The sequence below is a fragment of the Lepidochelys olivacea genome (assembly GCF_965140295.1).
Source record: "Lepidochelys olivacea isolate rLepOli2 genome assembly, chromosome: 14".
NCBI lineage: Eukaryota > Metazoa > Chordata > Testudines > Cheloniidae > Lepidochelys > Lepidochelys olivacea.
The window spans coordinates 19,893,369-19,916,067 of record NC_140424.1 but is presented as its reverse complement, the minus strand read 5'-3'; the positions used below and the strand labels follow the sequence as shown (position 1 = coordinate 19,916,067).

Here is a 22,699-nt window from a genome sequence, read left to right as displayed (position 1 = left end):
TTTCCTTTCACTAGTTAGTCACAAAGGTACATTTTATTGTTGAGGTTAATAATTAAGACTTATAAATATGTATAAATAAAATAAAAGTTTTGATTCCCTCAAAAAGTCTCACTTTATTTTCCAGCCACCGTGGGAAAGCAAACTAAAGGAAAGTATAGTAAAAATCATTAAGGGTTAGTAAACAATGTCTGGGGTGCCACACAGGTATGCCAAATACAAATATGGTTTTAAAACTACTGACAGGCAGCACCAAAGAATGTGTGTGAAAATCACCACAAAGAGAATAAGCTCTCACACAGCGAAACAAAGACACGGTGTAAGCTAATGCATGATTTGGTTAGGAGTAAAGGATAGTTCGGATATGTGGCTTATTGCTCATTTTAATCTTTCTAGAATGCTTTCAAATACTGGAGTAGAAAAAGTGAACTAGTGGTAGACTAAGAGCATTGACACATTCAGTCAAGAATATCCTAGCTGTATCCCGTGCTTTCAGCAGAGTTACAGCTGACAGTGTCATACCAGCTTCTGCCAAGGAACATCAATTCAGACTAACATCACTGTTTCCAGGGCCATGATCTCACCCACCCACCTACAACGCTCCTGATGCACCTCAGTCCTGACTTGCAACTTCTCCCTGCTATTCCAGACGTAATTTTCTCTGGAGCAGAAACATCCAAACTGGTTTTGTGTTCTAGCTCACAAATAGGATTCAGGGTGATTTACTTAATTATGTTTGTTATCTAGCCAGCATTTGAATCAAATTATTAGGTTTTTACTTCTGGAGAGCTTAACACACCCCATAGGGCACCAGCAGTTTAATCATTTTGGTTGGGGACTCCTGGAATCAAATCTTTACTGATTCTTTGTGCGTGTTTTTCTTAAAACACACTTATAAAGATCATGGAAACTTTGAGTTACATTAATTCACATGTGTTTTTTCAGATAAATTTCATGCCAAATAGACAAAGGAGAACAATTCTCCAATCACCCCATCCCACCTCACTGCTCTATGTTCGGAAGTTGAATCTTTCTCCATTCCTTGAGTTAAAAAGGGAAGATTTTTATACCAACTCACACTGCAATGCTGGAGCGAAGTTTTTGAATGTCTTTGGATTTCTTGATCTCTTCTTTGCAAAGAGTAAGTAACTTCAGAGAAAACGGATGGCTGAAATTTTTAAAAGTTCATTTTAGTTATTCATTTTACAAGGCAAACAGAACTCTTTTAGGTTTCTATTTCTAAATGAATATAGTTGTCATGGAGGGTGCCAGATAAATAGTATTATTCGTAGAACAAACAGCAGTATAGGAAGCTTCCCCAACAATGCTCTACCAATCTGATTCACCCCTTTCTTGAAGGACCTCCTTTCTAATGGTGAGGATTTACTTCAGCCTCAATGCTTACTCAGTCACTGACCTCTATATTGACAAGGGAGAGATAAATACTAATTGTTTTGTGCTGCGATTACCTGTACACTGGGGGAGTGAACTATAACCAAATTCATTCCACATATGCCACCAAACAATTAGATGCCATGTCTTGTTATTACTACCAACCTGTGTTGGATCAGAAATGGCAAAGGAAGAGAGAGAAAACATTCTGTATCCACATAAAAATCTATTTATGTTATGCATTGCTATGTTAACTAGCCCTTAATCATTCCCTGCTGTTTTAAAATTCCTCAAACTTTTTTTTGTATCAAGTGAGGATCAATGCACTTTAAACTATTGTACTGTCATGATCTCTTAGTGATTCCTAAGTGCCTTAGTTCTCCAAAGCTTTACTGCTAAATGCAATACAGTTTGACACCATCTTGAAATATATTTAGCAAGTGTGTTTTTTCCACACACCATATGGGAAACGTGGTTCTCACAGTTCTTTCCCAGATGCTTACACAAACAGTGTTGTTTAATATTCTGTTTGTTCATATTTCATGGGCTCTTAGAATATATCCTTATAGTTGCAGCATAACTTGTTTAATCTTCTGCTCAATACTCTTAGGCATCCGATAAAAAAACAGCAGAATAATTTGCTGTGTCATAAATGTAGCATGACACCATTTCATATTTGTTTAGTAAAAAACAACACTGGCAAAGAAATACTTTTGTTTTATTCCTAGATTGTGCATTTAGGAAACCTCCACTGTACTATGTATGAAAAGCATAAAGCAAAATCCAGACATTTATCTCGGTTATGTTGAGTTAAACTGTGGATCTAAAAATAAGATTAAAGTGTACAATATAATTTAACGTATCTATTTTGCAACAATACAAAAGTGATAGCAATGATAAGTTATAATTTTCATACAATAGGCTTCAGCGTGCTTTACATTATTTTAAAAGGTAATTTCAGCAAAAGCACTGGTGTAGTTATGTGGAATTGGCGAAGATCTCTAACTCAGGGGCGTGCAGTGGTAAGTTCTGTGCTACCACCACAGCCACATTTCGCATCAGCTCTGCTCCAACCCTGCAAAGAGACTGAGATTGGTGAGAAGTGTGCACGTGTGAGACATTTGAGTGGGATGGTGTACATGCATGCATGAATTTGAGAGTTCATGTGTATCCATGTCCAATGGTGTATGTTTAGGTAGGTAGATAGGAAGATAAGTAGGTGTGTGTATTAATCCCCAGCTACATGTGTATGGCAGTATGCATGGGGTGAACTGTGTGTCGTTGAATAATAAAGGCTGGGTATCTTTTCCTGGGCCGGCAAATTACACAAGGCTATTTTCCAGACTGGCTGAAGGTTACAGGAGTTTAACTACAGTATCTGCAGTGTGTGCCTGCCTTTCAGCACAGGATAACAGCAATATGGTGAATTAGGTGAGATTTTAAACTGTTTCAACAATATAGACATTGCTGAAAAGCACAGCAACAAAGAGGCCAGTTGGAACAGAGCATCTGGAAAAAATTTAGTTCATGTAACCTTATGTGCAGCATTTGGTGTTTAAAACAGACCCACTTTCCTTTCTGTCACCTGCCAATTTCACATTTGTAATAACTAAACCTAACCTATGTGTGATCTCAGATGACTCAAATAGCTTGGCCTCTTTAAAGGAAATTGAGAAAATTCCTTCTTCTGTGTGGGCATGGTTCCAGCAGAAACAGAATCAGTATCTGGGGAAAAGAGATCAGTCTGAAGTCTTTACATTATGTAAATTGGGCACACGTGTTCCTGCAAAAAGAATTTTTGTTTTAAGGTGAGCTGCATTTCAATTAGATCAGTCATGACATTTCTTGGGGTGGTCTTGAAATCAGCGGAGAGCCATGCTGTGCCCCTTTCAGCTTAGGCTCTATTAAGGAATGGAATTACCACTACTTAAAGGAATCGCCAGTAGTATTAAAATCTAAGAGCCACATCAGTAATGACATGCCATCTTATGGCACTTTATAAAACCTTCTGCAAATTGTTATATTGACAGTTTTAGAAATGAGAGCACCTAATAGCTGAACATATACAGACAGTACTTATGTGAAGTTGCCAAGTGCACACTATACCAATAGAATGATGATTTAGAGACTATTCTGTTCAAACTTTGTAGGTACTGTATGCTAGAATATGTCTAGGTATTTTTAGCTCCAGGAATTAGATATTTCTTCAGTGGAACTACTCCTGAGGATAAGAGATTCACAATCTGGGCCTGTTGTATTACAGCCCAGTCCTGCAAGATGCCAAATGCCCCCATCTCCCACTCAAATCAATCACTAAGCATCTTGCAGGATCAGCCTTCAGCAAGCATTCTGGAAACCCTGCCACACAGGGCCTAGACTATAATTTGACTTTAAAACCACTGTTCAAATGTGCTAGCCTAGGCCTCTGCCACCATTCCTGACCAACTAACAGTCAGCCAGAATTACATTACTCTTTAAAATGAAGAGGAATGGTGAAGAGGCCATATGAGTGAATATGAATTCCATAAAAATTCACAATTGTATTAGGTTAAAATTCAGAGTTTTATGCAACAGTGTATGTCTGCAGAGAGGAACCATTACACTTCAGTGGAAAAGTACTGCAGCTATTAGTGAGGAAAAAAGGAGACTAGACGGTGAATGAGAAATGGCAAACAGACTTTTCACCTCAATAGCACAGATTCAAACCTGGCCAAGGGCAAGAGCGAACAAAAGTTGTTACTGGCAGCCGTTTGGTCACCTAGGAAAATAGTTGGTTTATGCCATTTCCTATTAAGCAAGTATCCATTCTATAACTGGCCTCCTTGTTGGCAGCCTCAGCAGAGGTGCAAAGGACTGAATGGATTATGAAGATTCAGCTCCGCTCTCAACCTTATAGGTTATCAATCTAGTCAGGGTTGAAGCACACTGACAGGACAGTTCTGGGGAAACTGTCAAGTGATGTATTTGTCCAGTATATACTAAAGAAACCTAGCATTGTCAGCCCAGCACATTTCATGAGCACTAAAAGTCAGTTAGACAGAGCAATGAGAATGCTTTCCGCTATCTTTTCCAAACCCAGCTTTAGGGGGGCATCTTCTGAATAGTCAAGAACATGCACTCCAAGCTGTGTTCCTGTGAAGCAAGAATGACATCCAGTGGCAATTCAGGCTAATGCAAAGTATTTATGTCCCAAGGGGTGTCAAACCATTAATCCAATAGCTATAACTTAAATATAGAACTCAGCAACAATTTGGATATTATTTACCTGCTCTGGACAGCTAATATTTTTTGCAACTGCTGTTGGAAAAAAGGAGGTCTGATATAGTATATACAAACCTCCTTTTTACTGTAACAGAATAGACATTTGCATTTGCAAACACTCATTTTTTATAACGAAATTTAACAATAGTCAGCTGAAGGCTAAGCAGTCATTGGCATCATAATCATAGGTGTTGGAGCATCTAAATCCAAGACCAACTTGCCAAGACGTAGTTGCCCAGATTAAGAAAAAACCCCAACAAATAATTTTGTTCCATGTTCCAGGCTTTTGAGCAAGAGTTGCATACTCTATAGATCAAATGTAATGTACTGTATAACAGGACATTTTTCATGTTAAAAAAAAAAAATCAACCAGCACTATAATTCTTAGCTGATGTGTTCTGGCATACACATATTGACATTAAAAATGAGAGAAAGCATTCACCTCCTAACCCCCAGCACTTTTTAAATAAATTCTAGCTCTAAAATTGTATGCTGTATGTTATAGGGCAGTGTGTCTGCAATTCAGTCCGACTCATTCTGCATTGTATTTTTGCATCCTTTTTGGCACATTTCTTTGGCTGAGGGGGCATACAAGTGGTTCTGCTCGAGGAATCCGTTCCAGCAGTCACACACTCCCATATTCTTTCACACAAAAAGCAGTGATTTCCTACACTGTAGTGCAGCAGGCATCGGTGAGCCAGGGCAGGTATTTAACTATCTTTTAACCATCCCAGAAAGATTTTCCCAGAACAAACTATAATTACTGCAAACATAGGGCAGCACTCTGGAACTCTTTCCAGTTAGCTTAGAGTTTTCTACAGCACCGTCTAAGCTCTTCCCAGATAAATTAGATCTGTATTGCAAGATTGCTAAGTGAACTTCTTGGAGTCTTTATCCTCTAAATAAGGAAGGGAGAGAAATTCATCAGATTAATTTATGGTTTTATTTTGCCTGAGGGTGGTGATGGTTTATTAATTCTTAATATTCCAATTTCTACCATTTAGAAATATGTTACTAGTTTAAGAAATATACCCTATACATATAATTGGAAATATTCGTATAATTAGTTAAAACTTTCAGATCAGTAGAAACTTTCAAAGTGCATCCACTGTGAGTGATTTTAACATTAAAATAAAGAGAAACTTTTTAAAATAGATGCCAAATCCAGTATAAAATTGCATATAACGCCTTGAGTGCTGTACAGCTCTGCCAGGTATCTGCAGATGTGCAGACATACTACTTGTCAGACTTCAAACTGGAATGCTTATTCACATTTATTCAGTCCCAAGATATTACCTTCCAGAATATTTAACTTGACTGGAAACTTTGGGCCTTGCACCCTGCAACTCACAGAACAATGAATTTTTAAAAATGTTGGCCAGCAGAGGCATTTTGCCTCAGCATGTCACACTGGGAAATACTGCCAGTGAAATGGACATGGCATGGTGAACAATATATTTATTCCCAATAATATGTACAGCTAATTATGGCTGTACAGCAATTCTCAGCAATTGTATGAATCTGTCACTGCCACACCTTCTCCAGATGAATATATGCAGATTGAATCTCGTTCATTTGCTGGTCATAAAACAGTGATAAAAAGAGAGCTAAAATGGGTTAAAGGGATATTGCCAAGGCTCTTAGCCCCAGTATTTGACCTTTGGATTTGACCTTTCTTGATAGTCGCTCAATGGATTATTGCAGCTTCAGGGAAATTTAAACAAAATGATTAAGTTGCCTAATATACAGCGTAGCAGGCACCTCAGTCTAAGGCAGCTGTTCTTTGGCACTACCACTATACGTACATGAGTTTGTTGCAAGATTTAAAAAAGCACATAGCACACTGTGAAACCAAAAGTACCCCCGCAATTGTAATTATCAGGGTTTTTGATGCATTTTTCAGCAGAAGAAAAGATCTTCTGAGAAAGGACCACTGTCAAGGTACAGATCAGATTTTGGTTTTAAGAACATTGACATTCAACTGGTAACAACATTCTCACTAGTAACACAACACAAACATGTAAATTAGCCACAGCAGCAGCTATCCCCTTCAGTGTCCTCCGATATAAAACAGCAATTTCAAAGCAGAATAATTAGCACTTACTTCTCTTCAGTGGTGAAGATATCAAAGCAACCATTGGCCAGCATTTGATCTAGCATCTTTAGCAAGGGTACAGACACCCTAATGTAAAAAAAAAAAAGTACACACTGTAAAGACATTTCTTGGCACAGATTTCATTTATACTCTTTTCTCCCCCCCCCCCACTCTTGCTTCCTATAAAAATACCTCTCATCTACATACATCTATTTAAATTAGAATTCCACTCCACCCTAGAGGAAGGTTGCTAGGTAACTTCTGTGAGTTGGCTAAATCATTCTAGTTGGCTGAGATGGCTGCATTCTGTTGCAGCCAAAGGGAAGAGGCAGGTCAACAGCTAGTGTGGGTGTAAGTCTGTAGGGGTCTGGAAACCCAACTCAAACCTGTACAATAATTTTTATGAATCTGAACAATGTACTTCATTGAGTTTATTAAAAGTTGCAAAAACTTTTCATTTAGCCTAGTTATTGAATGGATTAGAGCACATGTCATGGCAGCCAAAACAGCTACACGTGTATTCCCAGCTACCACTGCTGAGTGAACTCTAAAATGGAGACTGAAAATTCTGCAAAATTTCATGAACAGAAAAAAATCCCCAGGAAAATAAACTAGCTCACAAACATGTCTGGTAGTGGGGTTTAGGTGAATAAATCTTGCTATGTAAAAAATCTGGTCTTTCAACTGGCCTGTTTTATGTTACAGTTACAATCTGCATATTCCTAAAGAAACCCTTCCTAAATAAATACATGGTGGACTGCACTACAAATTGCACATATATTTTATCACATCAATATCCGCTCCATCGGGCATGGTGGCACGCGCCTATAATCCCAGCTACTTGGGAGGCTGAGGCTGGTGGATCACTCAGGGGTTCTGGGCTGCGGTGCACTATGCTGATCAGATGTCCGGTGACACTGACAGCCTGGCCAGCAGGTGGCTGAAGGACGGGCTAAAACAACACGACTGATGTGTTGTGATCAGTGCTCTCTCTGTGGGCTGATAGACCAATCGATCAAGGTGAATATCAGCTCCCCCAAATACTGCATTACATTAAAATATTACAGCTTATCACAATACGTTCAGCATTGCAATAAGGTAAATGTTTCCTTCTTTATATACTGCACCATACCATAACTCTGTCTTTTCTGGGGGTTTTGTTGAATGTATTTTCTTTCTTCCCTAATATCTTAAAACATTTACATGGTACAACTTTAGACAACTGTTCATACTTCGAAAGATCTGCTCAGTGCACATTGTTTCAACTAACTCCTTTATGAGAGAAAGATTACCTGTCATTCAGCAGGTTATCCTCAAAGACCTGTAGCAATGTCTCACAAAAGTTATTCATGGCGCCTAGATCATTTTGGATTTTCTTCATATAGTCAAACAAGCTCTGTGCAGAGTACCTGACCTATAAAAGAGAAATATTTCAAGTGAAGCAGTGTGCAAAACACACCTGGCTGTGGCTGAAATAAATTAAAAAGATTTAAACATCCATGAACTGGACATGAATATGTTCATTCCTGATCATGTGAGCCTCACATGTTTACCATGATTAGATACTCCTTTACATCATATCCAAGAGTGACTGAGTGTACAAATTCACTGCCAGGATTTGACAGGAAGACAGCTATTTCACTTTCCATTTAAACAATATTGTTTTTTCAAGTTAAAGTTTTGCCACTGTAGGAGCTTGAACTAAAAGGGGAAAAAAAAGATTCAGTAAAGGGTTCACATGTAGACCAAAATAACCTAGAAAACCCATTGTGCTTCTATACTTCAAACTTGTGCACAGCTAACCTGCACAGAAATCAATGGCAGATATGCATGTGCATTGGAGCATCAGGACTATAGCGTTTTAAACATTTATCAGACGGAATTAGTTTTCAAATACTTCAACCAATACGTAAATAACACTTTTCTATAATGTATTTTAATAAGTTTTAACAGTAGTATACAACACACTATATAAATAGCATACCACAGTTCCCCCAAGCTAGCAGTAGTTGGACTACCTACATATAGATGTCATTCAAATAAGTACATCATTACTGAGGTATGCTGAATTTCAAAACCCATAATCAAGCTTTGATGGCACCTAGGAGTAGATGTTTGTAAAAGCCAATTGTCCTCAAAGAAAATTTGAATTAAATTGAGTAAATATTGTACTTTCATACATCAAAAGTAATTTAAAGGAGTTTCTTCACATGCTGAAATTATGCTGCATATTTATGTTTATGGTCTTCAGAGTATATAAAAAGATTTAAGGTACAAGACATTTACTGAAAAATTCAATACCTAATGAATTATTTTATACTACATTATAAAAAAATATTTCCACTGACTTTTTGCAAAGGAAAGAAATGATACACAATTGCAAACAGTTCTCCTTTCTTTGAGTAAAATAAAATTTTAATAAATCAAGCACTTTCCCTATCCAAATATTGCAGAGGGTTGACATGAAGAAATCTGTAAAGTCTCATGGAAATATTTCAGAAAGCATGTGTCTAACCATACATTTTTTTGCCACATTCCTAATTTATATTTCATACTGACTAATTTCCAGCTGTCTCAGATTACCACCATAATTTTGAAGAGAGCCAAGTCCCCAGATGTTTTTCCCTGAAAGTCTCAAAAAATTAACAATGCAGTTCCACAGAAAGTCATTAAAAGACAACAGTGAGCAGAGTCAATATAAGCATGTAGAATAAGCTAACAAAACAGAGAAATGCATGGAATAGGACTCCATAGAAATGGGGGAGGGCAGATTATGAAATGCACATGAACACATCTCAAAGATTTACAGTTTTTATAGGACAGGGGTTCTCAAACTGGCGGTCGGGACCCCTCAGGGGGTCACAAGATTACTACATGGGAGGGGGAGGGGGTCGCAAGCTGTCAACCTCCACCCCAAACTCCACTTTGCCTTCAGCATTTATAATGGTGTTAACTATATTAAAAAGTGTTTTTAATTTATAAGGGGGGGGTCGCACTCAGAGGCTTGCTACGTGAAAGGGGTCACCAATACAGAAGTTTGAGAACCACTGCTATAGGATAAGTACCATTCATTCTTCTCTGACAGGTTTCAGAGTAGCAGCTGTGTTAGTCTGTATCCGCAAAAAGAACAGGAGTACTTGTGGCACCTTAGAGACTAACAAATTTATTTGAGCATAAGCTTTCGTGAGCTACAGCCCACCTCATCGGATGCATAGAATGGAACATATAGTAAGAAGATATATATATATATATACACACACACACACACAAATACAGAGAACTTCCACAACTTCCACCTTCTCTGTATGTAAATATACATCTTCTTACAATATGTTTAATTCTGTGCATCGGATGAAGTGGGCTGTAGCCCACAAAAGCTTATGCGCTAATAAATTTGTTAGTCTCTAAGGTGCCACAAGTCCTCCTGTTCTTTCTTCTTTGAATAATTGTCCTCATAGATTCCATTCTTGGTAACTAACAAGCAGTAAAGTGTTTGCTTGGAGGTGGGTAGGAGGAGTCCCCTTTAAACAATGAAAAGAAAACTGGGAAGTGATGGTTCACATGGAACTCAGACCAGAGACAACGCTGGGCAGAAATTTGGGATAAGGCCTGAGAGTGACTGTCCCTTATGAAACTGCGTAAGAGGGACTCACCACGAGAGTCTGAGTCTCCCCTATCGTTCGAGCTGATGTAATGGCTACTAAAAAAGACTGTCTTCATCAAAAGTGGTAAAAGTGGTAAAGGTACACATACATACCAAAAGAATCTAAAAATAAATGAGCATTTTACAGTTTTATCAGAGTTGCTCCAATTTACAATTTTCATATCACTGATATATACACATTTCATTGCACAGATAAAGACCTATTCACAGAATCAGAACGTTCCTGCACATGTGCAGGAAGAAGATGAAATGTACATTAGGGTATGTTATGCTCAATAAATAGCACTGTTCCTGGCTCATTTCAAATCCTGACATATTTACTATACTTAAGTGGCAGCAGGGTGTTTTCCTTAGAACTAAAAAATAATAAAGTCTAGTAGTTAGCACAAATGAGCCCATGTCTGCATGGTCCTGCTCACAATACTTCTTTTAATACTCCCAATCTTCAAAAGCAAATAACCCTTCTGAAGTTCTATGTCAGTGACATTTAATGTAAACTAATAAACAATTCACAATACTTTCTTTTAAAAGGTGTCAGAAATCAGTCTCAAATATATTCTGCTTGATAACAAACTTGCAAATTCAGAATATAGACCCATGGACCCACTCCTGCAAACTTTTCTAAACCAGTGGACTACTTGCCAGTGTAAAGGATTCTCTTCTGATTATGGGTTGCAGTGTAAGGCAGCATAATTGGATAATGTAGAACCACACTTATTTTCTCAAATTTCAAACCATCTAAATATGTCCTTGCATTTTAATTTAGTAAGGCAACTAAGACAAAACTGTTCAAAGAAGCAGCAGTTTTTCCAAAGCAGCACAAGAAGTCACTACAGTGTTTGGCAAGCTCTGAGTCTATTTCAGAACTTTACTTTTGAGAAAGATTAATGCTCTTACACACGATAGATTCTGTGCATACAGAACACTTACATAAATCTGGTGTGGTTACAATTTTTATGTTTTGTCATTTGACTCATTAACTCACTTAATAGCTAGACAGATCCAGCAATGGCTGGTATAAATCTTATTGCTGTACTTCAGCACAGCTCTCTAGAATTGTTTTATATTTGTGGCCAGGCAAAAACCTGCAGTCCTCCAATGAGACTGTCTTACAAAATAGTATCTTCTTGAAGATATCATGTCTTTACTTATTAAACATCTATAACATTTCACACTGTATTTTTTTATTTGTACTGAACAAATCCCAGGAGGACATTCTGTGATTTAGTGTAGACTGATATAATACAATATAATAATCATGTAACATCATCATGCAATATGTCTCAGAAGCACTGACCATGCAACATGCTTGAAATTACAGTTTGAATCTTCTAATAGTATAACTGGCTTATGATAATGCATAGTTCTTATGGTTACGTAACAGAAAACTTCCTGATGTATGGGGTCTTGAGAACATCAGGAAGTTTTCTGTTACGTAGCCATAAGAACTATGCATTATCATAAGCCAGTTATACTATTAGAAGATTCTTTTCTAAAAAATATCCTTTGAAACAAAAGAATGCTGCAGAATGCCAAAACTCAAACCCCAAATGACAACTACTTTTTCAGATTACTTGAAATACTTGGACTAAAATTATTTCAAAAGAAAACATCTGCTATCAAAATGCTTCTGAGTGAGACATATTCCACACAGTTCCTCTAAGCCGACTTCTTTACTTTTCAAAAAATGAAACTGTACCCTGTCTGCTCTATATGACGAATGTTACATGCTAATGCCATATTTTGTTGTGCTCATTTCTGCTACTGACAGAGAGAGAACAAACTTTTTTCAGTCTTAGAGAAACTCCCTTTTGGAAATCAAGCAAAAATATCAAAAGTCTCAAAACATCCCCATCTTCACTCTCTATAAAGCTATTACACATAAGAAATAGTCCCGATTTCCTTTCCCATCAAGAGTCTCCTCAACTTGTGCTCACAAATAATTGATGGAAGTTAAAGTGAAGTTTTGCTACCCCAACCTACATATGAACACAGCACGCACACGGGCGCACGTGCACACACTCTGTGTCTGTGTGTGTGTCTCTGTGTCTTGGGAGGAGCCATTTGAGTTAGTGGGAGAAATTCGTTGTCTACCTGTTTACTCTTGAGAACAGAGAAGCACCAGTCCAGGTGAATGGCTGCTTCAGAAGCACCCCTGCCAATGACTTTGGTGTACTGAAATACAAAAGCACCAAGAAGAGCCAAACAGGTGGCTTCTAAAGACCTGCCACCTTCTTTCCTAACTAGGGCAGAAGCTAAAAAGTAGCACACTCCCATAGTTACCAACCACGCTTTTACTAAGAAGACAGGATTACAGTAGTTTCCTCAACTTCACCCTACCACTCTTCTCATCTCCCTGCTGCTTTGCTCATTGCCCCATCTCCTCCACATCACAGAGAGGTTATTTAGACACAGGAGGTAGGAGCTTCTTGGAACTCTCCTTTGCTTAGTTTTTTCATCTCTGGAGCTACAGACAGAGTAGCATAAGTAGTTACATGGAACTAATATGCCCTCCTCGAGTGGTCTCACCCCAGAGACCTACCCCACAGGTTGGAAATCACTACCTTAATAAGAAATCTTAAAAACTTTGTGTAAAGAACTCATGGATAAGCTGATATTTTTCATTGTCAAATATACCTTACTGATAAATTAAGCATGTTCTTACCCTTTCAAATATGGCATTCTGAAGCCAGAACCCCCTCATTAGAAATGTGACTTTCATTCACAGCATACTGAAGTTATTACACTTGGACCCTTGAAACACAGGGAAAAGTGGAACATGCAACATTACACCGGCTGAATATTTAATAGCTCTGATGATGAGCTGTGCACTTGTTTGAACATTTTACAGCGGGAGTTTCCAGGTGTTTCATGATTCTACCAGGAAACTGTATTTATAGCAACAATTTCTGGGAAGACAGAAGTCTCCTCTTTACAGTGTATACGCTGAATTAACTAAATTTTCACTGACTGATCTCTCATCTCAAAAAATCTCATGGACTAAAACTTCAAGCTCATAAAAGTTATTTAGGCACAACTTGCAGTCACAAAGCAGTTTGAGAACCACACATAACTGCAAAAGAAACACACCAAGACTGAACACACAGTTATTCATTCTACACATAGAAAAAAGTAGCCCCATAATTGCAATAAAGGATTCCTGAAATTGAAAAATATTTAAAACTGTTTCACATAACTGGAATAATAAGGTATTGACCCTATATAATCTTAGACTGGGTCAAGGGTAATAATCTTATGTAGGATTCAAAGCTAAATATTGACCTTCTTTTGCATTTAAAAGAAACACTAAGACACAGTGGAGAAGATTAATTCAGTAATAGGAGGGAAGGGGAAAGTCTTCCGAGTACATTTCCCTAGAGTTCATTTCCATAAAGCATACATGAAGGCTAAATAGATTATTTTTGCCTGTTTTTAAACATTGACTGGACCTTTAAGTATTCAAGATGCAAAGTGTTTTGAACTACGTTTATAGCATCTTTGTACCTACAAACAAGACCATGCCTGTATCTTATTCTTTGAAATACATCCTGAATTGAAAAAAACTGTTCCATTTCAATCCTGAATAGTGACCTGATAAGTAGGACAAATTAAAGCACTTGCTGCTGCTGCAATTGCTGCTGTTCAACTGCAATGAAAGTAAACATTACACTGTGTTAACACATGCATGGCATCATTCTGCTTTAAACCAAGCTGATTATTTTTACGTTCTTAGAATCATTTAAGGCAAATTACATATGGTTGTAAATCATGTTTTTTTTTCTGAAGTTTGACAGATTGACAGAGCCAGAAGAGTACCCAGAAGTTACCTACTACAGGACAGACCCAACAAAGAAAATAACAGAACGCCACTAGCCATCACCTTCAGCCTCAAACTAAAACCTCTCCAATGCATCATCAAGGATCTACAACCTATCCTGAAGGACAACCCAGCACTCTCACAGATCTTGGGAGACAGGCCAGTCCTTGCTTATAGACAGCCCCCCAACCTGAAGCAAATACTCACCAGCAACCACACACCACACAACAGAACCACTAACCCAGGAACCTATCCTTGCAACAAAGCCCGTTGCCAACTGTGTCCACATATCTATTCAGGGGACACCACCATAGGGCCTAATCACATCAGCCACACTATCAGAGGCTCGTTCACCTGCACATCTACCAATGTGATATATGCCATCATGTGCTAGCAATGCCCCTCTGCCATGTACATTGGCCAAACCGGACAGTCTCTACGTAAAAGAATAAATGGACACAAATCAGACGTCAGGAATTATAACATTCAAAAACCAGTCGGAGAACACTTCAGTCTCTTTGGTCACTCGATTACAGACCTAAAAGTGGCAATTCTTCAACAAAAAACTTCAAAAACAGACTCCAACAAGAGACTGCTGAATTGGAATTAATTTACAAACTGGATACAGTTAACTTAGGCTTGAATAAAGACTGGGAGTGGATGGGTCATTACACAAAGTAAAACAATTTCCTCATGTTTATTCCCCCTGCTGTTCCTCAGACGTTCTTGTCAACTGCTGGAAATGGCCCACCTGGATTATCACTACAAAAGGCCCCCCTCCCCCCCCACTCTCTCCTGCTGGTAATAGCTCACCTTAAGTGATCACCCTCATTACAGTGTGTATGGTAACACCCATTGTTTCATGTTCCCTATGTATATAAATCTCCCCACTGTATTTTCCACTGAATGCATCCGATGAAGTGAGCTGTAGCTCACGAAAGCTTATGCTCAAATAAATTGGTTAGTCTCTAAGGTGCCACAAGTCGTCCTCCTCTTTTTGTGGATACAGACTAACACGGTTGCTACTCTGAAACCTGTTTTTCTGAAGTGTTACCTTCCCAAAGCATTTTCATCTGACTAACCAAAAGGCCCGTGGATACCATATTACACCAGGGTTCAATTTTTTAAAAAAAACTTCCCATAGGATCAAAATTTGCTATCAAGGTCCTCCAGCCTGACAAACTTTCTTCTACCTCTCAGTTTTCCCTAGTTTGCCTTACACCCAAACTCAAGAAGAAACCCAAGTTATTTCTTTTCCTCTTCCCCTTGTCATCCCAGAACTTCAGCCTTCTTGGTAATATGCCATTCTACCTAGAAAGCCCTCTCTGTCTTATTACCTGCTCCCTGTCAAACCTATCCACTGCTGAGCAACATCTCTTAATGTGGCTGCCTGGTCTTTATAACAACAGTGCTAGGGAGACTCAGGCTCAGCTCCTCTCCCCTCAATCTCTAAAGCTAATGCAAGCACATGTACTTGCCACTACATTTAAAGATGGAGTGAACACACACAAAAACTACATAAAACAGTGCTGTCCACCTTCACAAGTATGGAAGCCACCCAGAAAGGTATACTAAGCATTGAGATAACTGGCTCACTCATATAAAGTAGCTGCTGGTTGTCTGAAACCTTGTACATACTTCATTGAACATCCAATCATCCTTATGAAAAGCATAGATTTGGGTTATGGTCAGTTACCTTACTGCAGCGGCTTCATTCATGTAACCAATCACCTATTCCCAATATTTTCTAGCAATCATTCATGAACTCATTATCTGCTCAGTTATGTTACTATTACACTCATCATCTCTGTCTCCACTTGGTAGGCATTCCTCCTTTAGTACAGCCTAGGGAAGTTGTGGAAGCGCCTTCACCCAAGGTTTTCAAAAGAGGCTGGATAGCCATCTGTCTTGGATGGTTTAGACACAAAAACTCTAGTTAGACCAGATGACCCTTGCAGTCCCTTCTAACCCTATGGTTCTATGATCCTCCTTTACTGTACTACCAGAAACCTATACAGATGAAAGAAAGATTACCTACTTTGTACAGTAACTGGAGTTTTTCTAGATGTTGTGTCCGTGTCGGTGCTCCACATCCAATGTGTGTGCCCATGCCCTCTTGAGTCAGGACTTTGTCAGCAGTGTCCATGAGTCTGCACCTGCACACCCAGCACTTTGTGATCCAGTATGAGAGTACATAGGGAGGGACAGACCCACCACTGCCTCAGTTCCTTCTTAGTCACCAAGTCCAGAGAGAATGATGGCAGATATTGCAGCACCCATAGGGACAAAACATCTTACTCCAGTTATTGTACAGGTAAATAACCTCTCCTCCTCCTCCAAGTTATTGTCCCTGTGACTGTTCCATGTCAGGAGATTCCTGAGCAGTACATCAATATGGAGGAGGATGCTGAGGAGGCAGATTCAGAATCGATCATAGAACAGTCTCACCAAAGGCCATGTCTGTTCGACAAGCACACACAACACCACAGTCTTGGGAAAACGTGCACCTAAGACCAGGTGGCAGCCTTACAAATGTCTGAGATGAATAACGTTCCTCAGTAAGGCAAAGAGGTAGATTGAGACCTGGTGGAATAGGCAATCACCCTAGGTGGAGGATGCATATCCCAAGACATCATATCAGGTTAAGATGCATCCTGAAACCCATTTTGACAGTCTTTTGGTGGAAACGAGTTGACCTTTCATTCTTTCCACAATGGATATAAAGATTCTGGGAGAAGCTCTGCCAGACTCAGTCATATCAAAGTAAAAGGCAAGATCTCTTCTTACATTCAGTATGGAGATTAGCTGCCTTTCTCAAGGAGTGAGGCGTGGAGTAAAACACCAGTAGGTGAACGTCTTGATTAATATGAAATGTTGATAGAACTTCAGGTAGAAAGCAAGGATGGGGACACAATGTCATCTTATTGCAACAGAACACCATATACCGTGGGTCAACCATAAGAGCTCCTAGTTCTACTACTCTTTTGGCTAAAGTGATGACTATGAGCAACAAGATCTTAAAGGACAAATGAAGAAGGAACAATTTCCCATTGTTCAAATGAGGTGTTTTCAAGGGCATCGAGGACTAAGTGGAGGTCCCATTGTGGAATAGTTCTTTGACAGGAGGAAAAAGATTAAACATATCCTTAATTAATCTCTCAGTGGTGGAGTGAGTGAAGACTGAAAACCTTTGAAAGGTTGTAATGGCAGCCAGGTGAACCTTAACTGAGTTCAGAGATAAACCCATGTTTTTTAAATGTAGCGGGTAATCGAGAAAGTGCATGAGGAGACTCAAGAGAAGATATGAATTGTTAGGAACACTATGATTTGAAACACTTCCACTTCTGCAGGTAAATTGTCCTTGTGATTCAACAGAATTTTAAAGTACCTCTGCAGAGCAATCCCATTCTATGCCAGCATGCCATCGAGGAGCCTGGCCTTAAGGTGTTGCGACAAGAGGTCAGGTGGATCTTGGAGCAGATGGTCTATTGTTAGAGGGAGGTGAAGAGACGATCACAAAGAGAGGCAGACCACATCTGGGAACTGTACTTATCTTGGCCAAGATGGAGCCATGAGGATGGCCACCAATCTCGCCTGTTTCAATTTGTCCATGATCTTGAGAAGCAGCAGCATTGAGAGGTAAGCATACAGTAGGGCATGAGGCCAAGTGGTAAGGAGGGTGTCTCCCAATGAGTTGTGACCATGACATCCCTTTGAACGGAACACTGACATAGCCGTAGAGGATGAAGCTATGTCAGTCACATCGAGTGAGGCCTTATGGGAAGCCTTGGCAATCGTCTGGCGTTTTCCAATGAGAACCTGAAACTGTTCCCTCTGATCTTGTGGCACATGTTCAATAAAATGAGAAAACCTGCATAATTTGTTTAGTCATATTTTGCCATCAATACCTGATACTTGGCCATTCAGAATTGTAAAGTGACTAACTAGGGAGTAGCTTTTGTGGCCGAGAAGGACCAGGTGTTTAAGCTCCTCATCAGAAGGTGTTGATCTAGACCAATACTGTCTATTTCTTTCACTGACAGTATGAATGACCAAGTTAGGAGTAGGATGGGAGAAAAGAAAGGCCAAAGCCCTGGCCAGGATATAGTTGTTTTTAATCATCCCACTTACAGGTGGTGTTTGCCACACCATATGGCCTGGCAACAACAAAGCATCATTGATAGGCAAAACAATTTTGCCCTTTGGAAAATGTGTAGAATGTCCAGCAAAGAATGTTGAGATTCCTGTAACTCCTCCATCAGGGACCTGTAAGGCCTCTCTGATCCTTTTCATGAGGTCTTGAAAGGCCTTGAAATCATTCATGTAGGGCTGGGGCGGCATAAGAGCCTCATCGGGAGAGAAGGCAGTTTTGTGAGGTGGTGTCTCCTCTTCTGCAACTTGCTCCTACTCTTTGGGGATTCTTCTGCAGAAAGGGAGCCAGTGCTGGCGTTCTTGGTGGAACCTCTTATGTGAGGACACCCTGTAGAACTGTTCACCATAAGGGACCCAAAGGTTCCAAAACACCCACTGTGGTGAGACATAAGAAAGGGGGCAAGACCCCAAGGCTGCTCTTGCCAGGCTGACAGGCCAGTCATCTGTTGGGGGGGATTTTCTTTGGGATGCACCTCAAGAGAGAGAAGCTGGAAGGGAAAGGTGGTGGAATCCTGTACCAACACATCTGAGTCAGAAGAAGCGTCTTCACCTACATCCAGAGGAGCAGCAAGAAGTGTCAATACCCAGAGGTTAGTGAGGTATCAGTAACTGGTGGTCAAGCATTTGTGCAAGAATGTAGAAGAACCAGAGGGTAAGCTTGCTCTGAAGTTAAGTCAGTACCAGTGGGAAACTTCTCTCGGTACCACTTAGTGAAGGGGATTCGGGCTCTTTCAGGATTTGGAGATCCCTGAGAGAGGAACCTGGACAGTACTGGGGAATCTGGATAGTGTTCCTCAGGAGTCTACATGTTGGGAGGTACCAGGGAAAGACAGAAGGGCAGTCCATGCTCTCTTTACCATAGCCTGAGGGGGACGGTATGAGGATCATTACTTTGATCTTCGAGAAATCCTTGTGCTTAGAAGGTACCAATTCCAGTACCACCACTGATACTGCTTGAGATTGCTTGCTCTGAGGTTTCTCATATGCGATATGCTAGAGGTCTTTTTAGGTGGTACAAGAGATACCAAGCGTCAGTGGTACGCATATCGGGGTGCAAAGTGTCCTTGTTCCAAAGTCAAGAACGTGACTTTCCCCTTCTTTTGGTCTCTCTTTCAGGAGAATGAAGTCTCTTTTCTTTTTAGTCTTGAAGATTTTGTAGAGTCCCAGGGTCTTTGCTTACCAGAGCACTGGAGCAGACTGCATGCCTGAGGCTGATATAATGGGGCGGGGGTAGGGAGATCTCAGAAAGCACTCAAAGCAGTAGTTTCAGTGTGTCCTCTCAGTTTTCTGGGTGTGCTTTTGAATCTGGGGCAAACCTGGCACTTGAAGAGGACGTGAGTCTCTCCAGAGCAGCTACAATGCCCATTGCTGAGAGGGAAGGTCTTGTGACAGGTCCGACAGAGTTTGGAGCCTGGGCTCTTGGACATAATCCCATAGGAAAGGCTTCAGATAAAGAGATCACCTGGAGCCTAGGCTCTGAGCAGGTGAAAAGGAAGCATGGAGCATGACCTAGGCACCCCTCCAGTCACACCCTATACACTATTGCAATGATTTTTGTATAAAATATGCCTTGTGAGGTATCATTTGACAAACACCACACTGGTCAATAACATCATTATAAAATATACATAACAATGCTGTGTGTAAAATTATGGATAAAATTATGCTTTAAAGTCTGTGACAAAAAAGTGTTTCAACCAGATATGTCAGGGGGATTTGATAAATACGTTTTCTTCAGACAATGGAAAGATGCTGACACCTCAAACAAGGTGTCCCCCAAATTCAACTGGCTATTCATTCATATCGGAGGTTGAAGTAGGAAAAGATCATTTTCATAGTAGCAACCACCATCAGAGGATAAACCAGCATGGAGCCTTATCTTCCAGACCTCATGGCTCCTTTACTAAGCAGAAAGTAATTCACTTTATATAGAGGTACCCTTCAGAGAATACATCTCAAAGGTTCATTGAACTATAAAGAGAGGGGAAACAAACACCTAAATTATCCTACACCTTAAGGAGACAAAGAAACCAAGCGATTTGACCTCTGTGAACAGGTCCTAGTCAAGCCAGCCAGTAAAAAGCTGGTGGGTGAGAGAAAAAACATCTTGAACATCTTGCTAGATTAATTTTGTGTATGTTTTCACTTTTATTTGTTTGTAACCATTTTTGATTGTATCCCTTATACTTGAACTCAGTTAAAACCTCTGTTTGTCAATACATTTGTTTTATTATTAATCTAAACCAACCCAGTGCTGTGTTTGAACTGGAGTGATGGTTAACTCCAGCTAAGCAACAAGCAGCTGTGTTTTTATCTCTTTAAAGGAGCAATAGGCTTTATTACTTCTCAGAATGTTCCAGGAAAGGGCTGGACATTTCAAGGCAGACATTTCAGGATACTGGGGAAAGCGTTGGAGTCACCATGGCCAGGAGTAACCAAGGCTGGTGGTGACCAGAGTATGTGGCTCTGGTGTAACAAACAGGCTGCTGGAGTCAGACCAGCTGAACCAGGGCTGCTTAACACATACAGTCTCAGTGCATGCTTGTATGATGGCTGGGAGTGTCCAGACAGAGAGCTACAGAAGCAGAGCATTTTAAGGCACTCAGGGTTACAGGACAAGCAGTGATATCCTCTCACTGGTCTGGGTTGCACCCCATAACATGACATGGAGAACCCCTCGAGAGCACAAGCTGTGCTAAAATAAAATTGGAAAATAATAAAACCATAATTACACATGCCCTAAAAAAATAAGCATTTCAACCACACCTATGCCTTTTAATTAAGAATTTGGAAGGTAAGGCAAGTAGTAATGGTCTGAAGAGTAAATTTAGGACAGAATAATATTGTTAACAGAATATAGTTATTGTTAACAGAATAACAGATATAGTGGCAGAGGAATAGACTACCAAAAGCAAAGATAAATTTACTGTCTATGTGAACAATGTAGGGAATGCAAAAAAGAGGGTCAGACTAGATAGAATGTTTTTTTCCTGGTCATTGTATCTAGAATATGCTTTTTTAAAGAAATCCCAGAGATTGTTTCTGCTTTTGAGAGACATCCATCAAAGACACCAACCATACTGTCATCTCAGTGACATTAAGGGTGAATCTCGGCCCCTTTGAAGTCAATGGCAGTTTTAGCATTGATTTCAATGGAGTGTATCATCCCAGCCACAAAGAGCAGAAGAGGACTTCCTCCAGTGCTCTTCAATGCCGTTGGTCAGATAGAGATGGACAATACTGAGTAATCTCCTTTAGGTCTGACTGCACTACCTACCTGTGTGACATTCCTAGTTTCTGCGAGCCGAAGGAGTGAGTCACAGGTGTCCTCACTCCTTGTCTCCTGCACGCTCAATGGACCAAGAACATATTTATGAATAAAGTGAATATGCTTCCCAGACAACTTTTAAAAGCTTGTGATTGGAATTCACCAATAAAAGTTCTACAGTGTTCACTGAAACAAAGTATGGATTTTAATCAGCATGTAGTTATAGGGGATATAAACAACCTCTAGCCAATAAACAGCCTGTGCCCTGATATCTTACCGTTGTCTCTGTTAATCCACCGACAGACACCGTGAGACCCAGCAGTACACAATACTGATATGTTGTCAAACCCAAAAGCTGTGTGATTCGAGGGAAGGCTTGTGAGGGGGCATTCCAGTTTAAAGTTACAGCCTCTGACCTGTCCAGAGAAAAGAAAATTATCATGCGTTTGTATCTTAATATCTCTCTGCATAGAATCCGGGAATGCATCCTCATTGTGAGAAAGCATATGTAATGGAAGAAATACACTCAGAAGTGTATAAATCACCTTAATCATTGTTATTTCAGGATATGGGAAAAGTGCAATGAAAAATGAAGAGTACTTACCTTGTAGTAATTGATGTTCTTTGAGATGTGTGATCCCTATGAGTATTCACTGTGGGTGCACATCCGCTCCATGTGCCTGAGACCAGAAGATTTTTCAGGAGCAGTGTTCACTGGTCCAAGCCTGCGCCCTACACCACCAGCCCAAGGGACTCTCCAGTTCCCGCCCTACCACAAATCAAGCATGATCTGAGCAGAGAGGAAGGAGTGTGGGTCGTGGAATACCCATAAGGACGACACATCTCAAGAACTCATTACTGTAAGGTAAGTAACCTTCATTTCTTCAAGTGCTGGTTCCTATACAGACATTCACTGTGGGTGAACCCCAAGCAATACTCATTAAGGAGAGTGTGAGGATATATGCTGCACCACCAATCACAAGATCACTAAACCAAAGGACACATCCAAGGATGAAGCTTGAACCAATTTTTCAATCATTTCTCAATCAGAGC

General features: G+C 39.9%; 1 protein-coding gene across 4 annotated transcripts in view; it reads right to left on the bottom strand.

Annotated features, from left to right (window-relative positions):
• Window positions 1-22,699, bottom strand: part of TBCD (tubulin folding cofactor D) — a 259,864-nt gene that overhangs the window by 21,039 nt on the left and 216,126 nt on the right. For all 4 annotated transcript variants that reach the window (XM_084646626.1, XM_084646625.1, XM_084646628.1 and 1 more), the window contains exons 33-36: window positions 21,924-22,062; window positions 8,038-8,159; window positions 6,755-6,832; window positions 1,076-1,165 (exon numbers count right to left, since the gene is read on the bottom strand). In XM_084646626.1, the coding sequence (XP_084502752.1) occupies window positions 1,076-1,165; window positions 6,755-6,832; window positions 8,038-8,159; window positions 21,924-22,062 (429 nt within the window). The remainder of the gene's footprint in view (window positions 1-1,075; window positions 1,166-6,754; window positions 6,833-8,037; window positions 8,160-21,923; window positions 22,063-22,699) is intronic.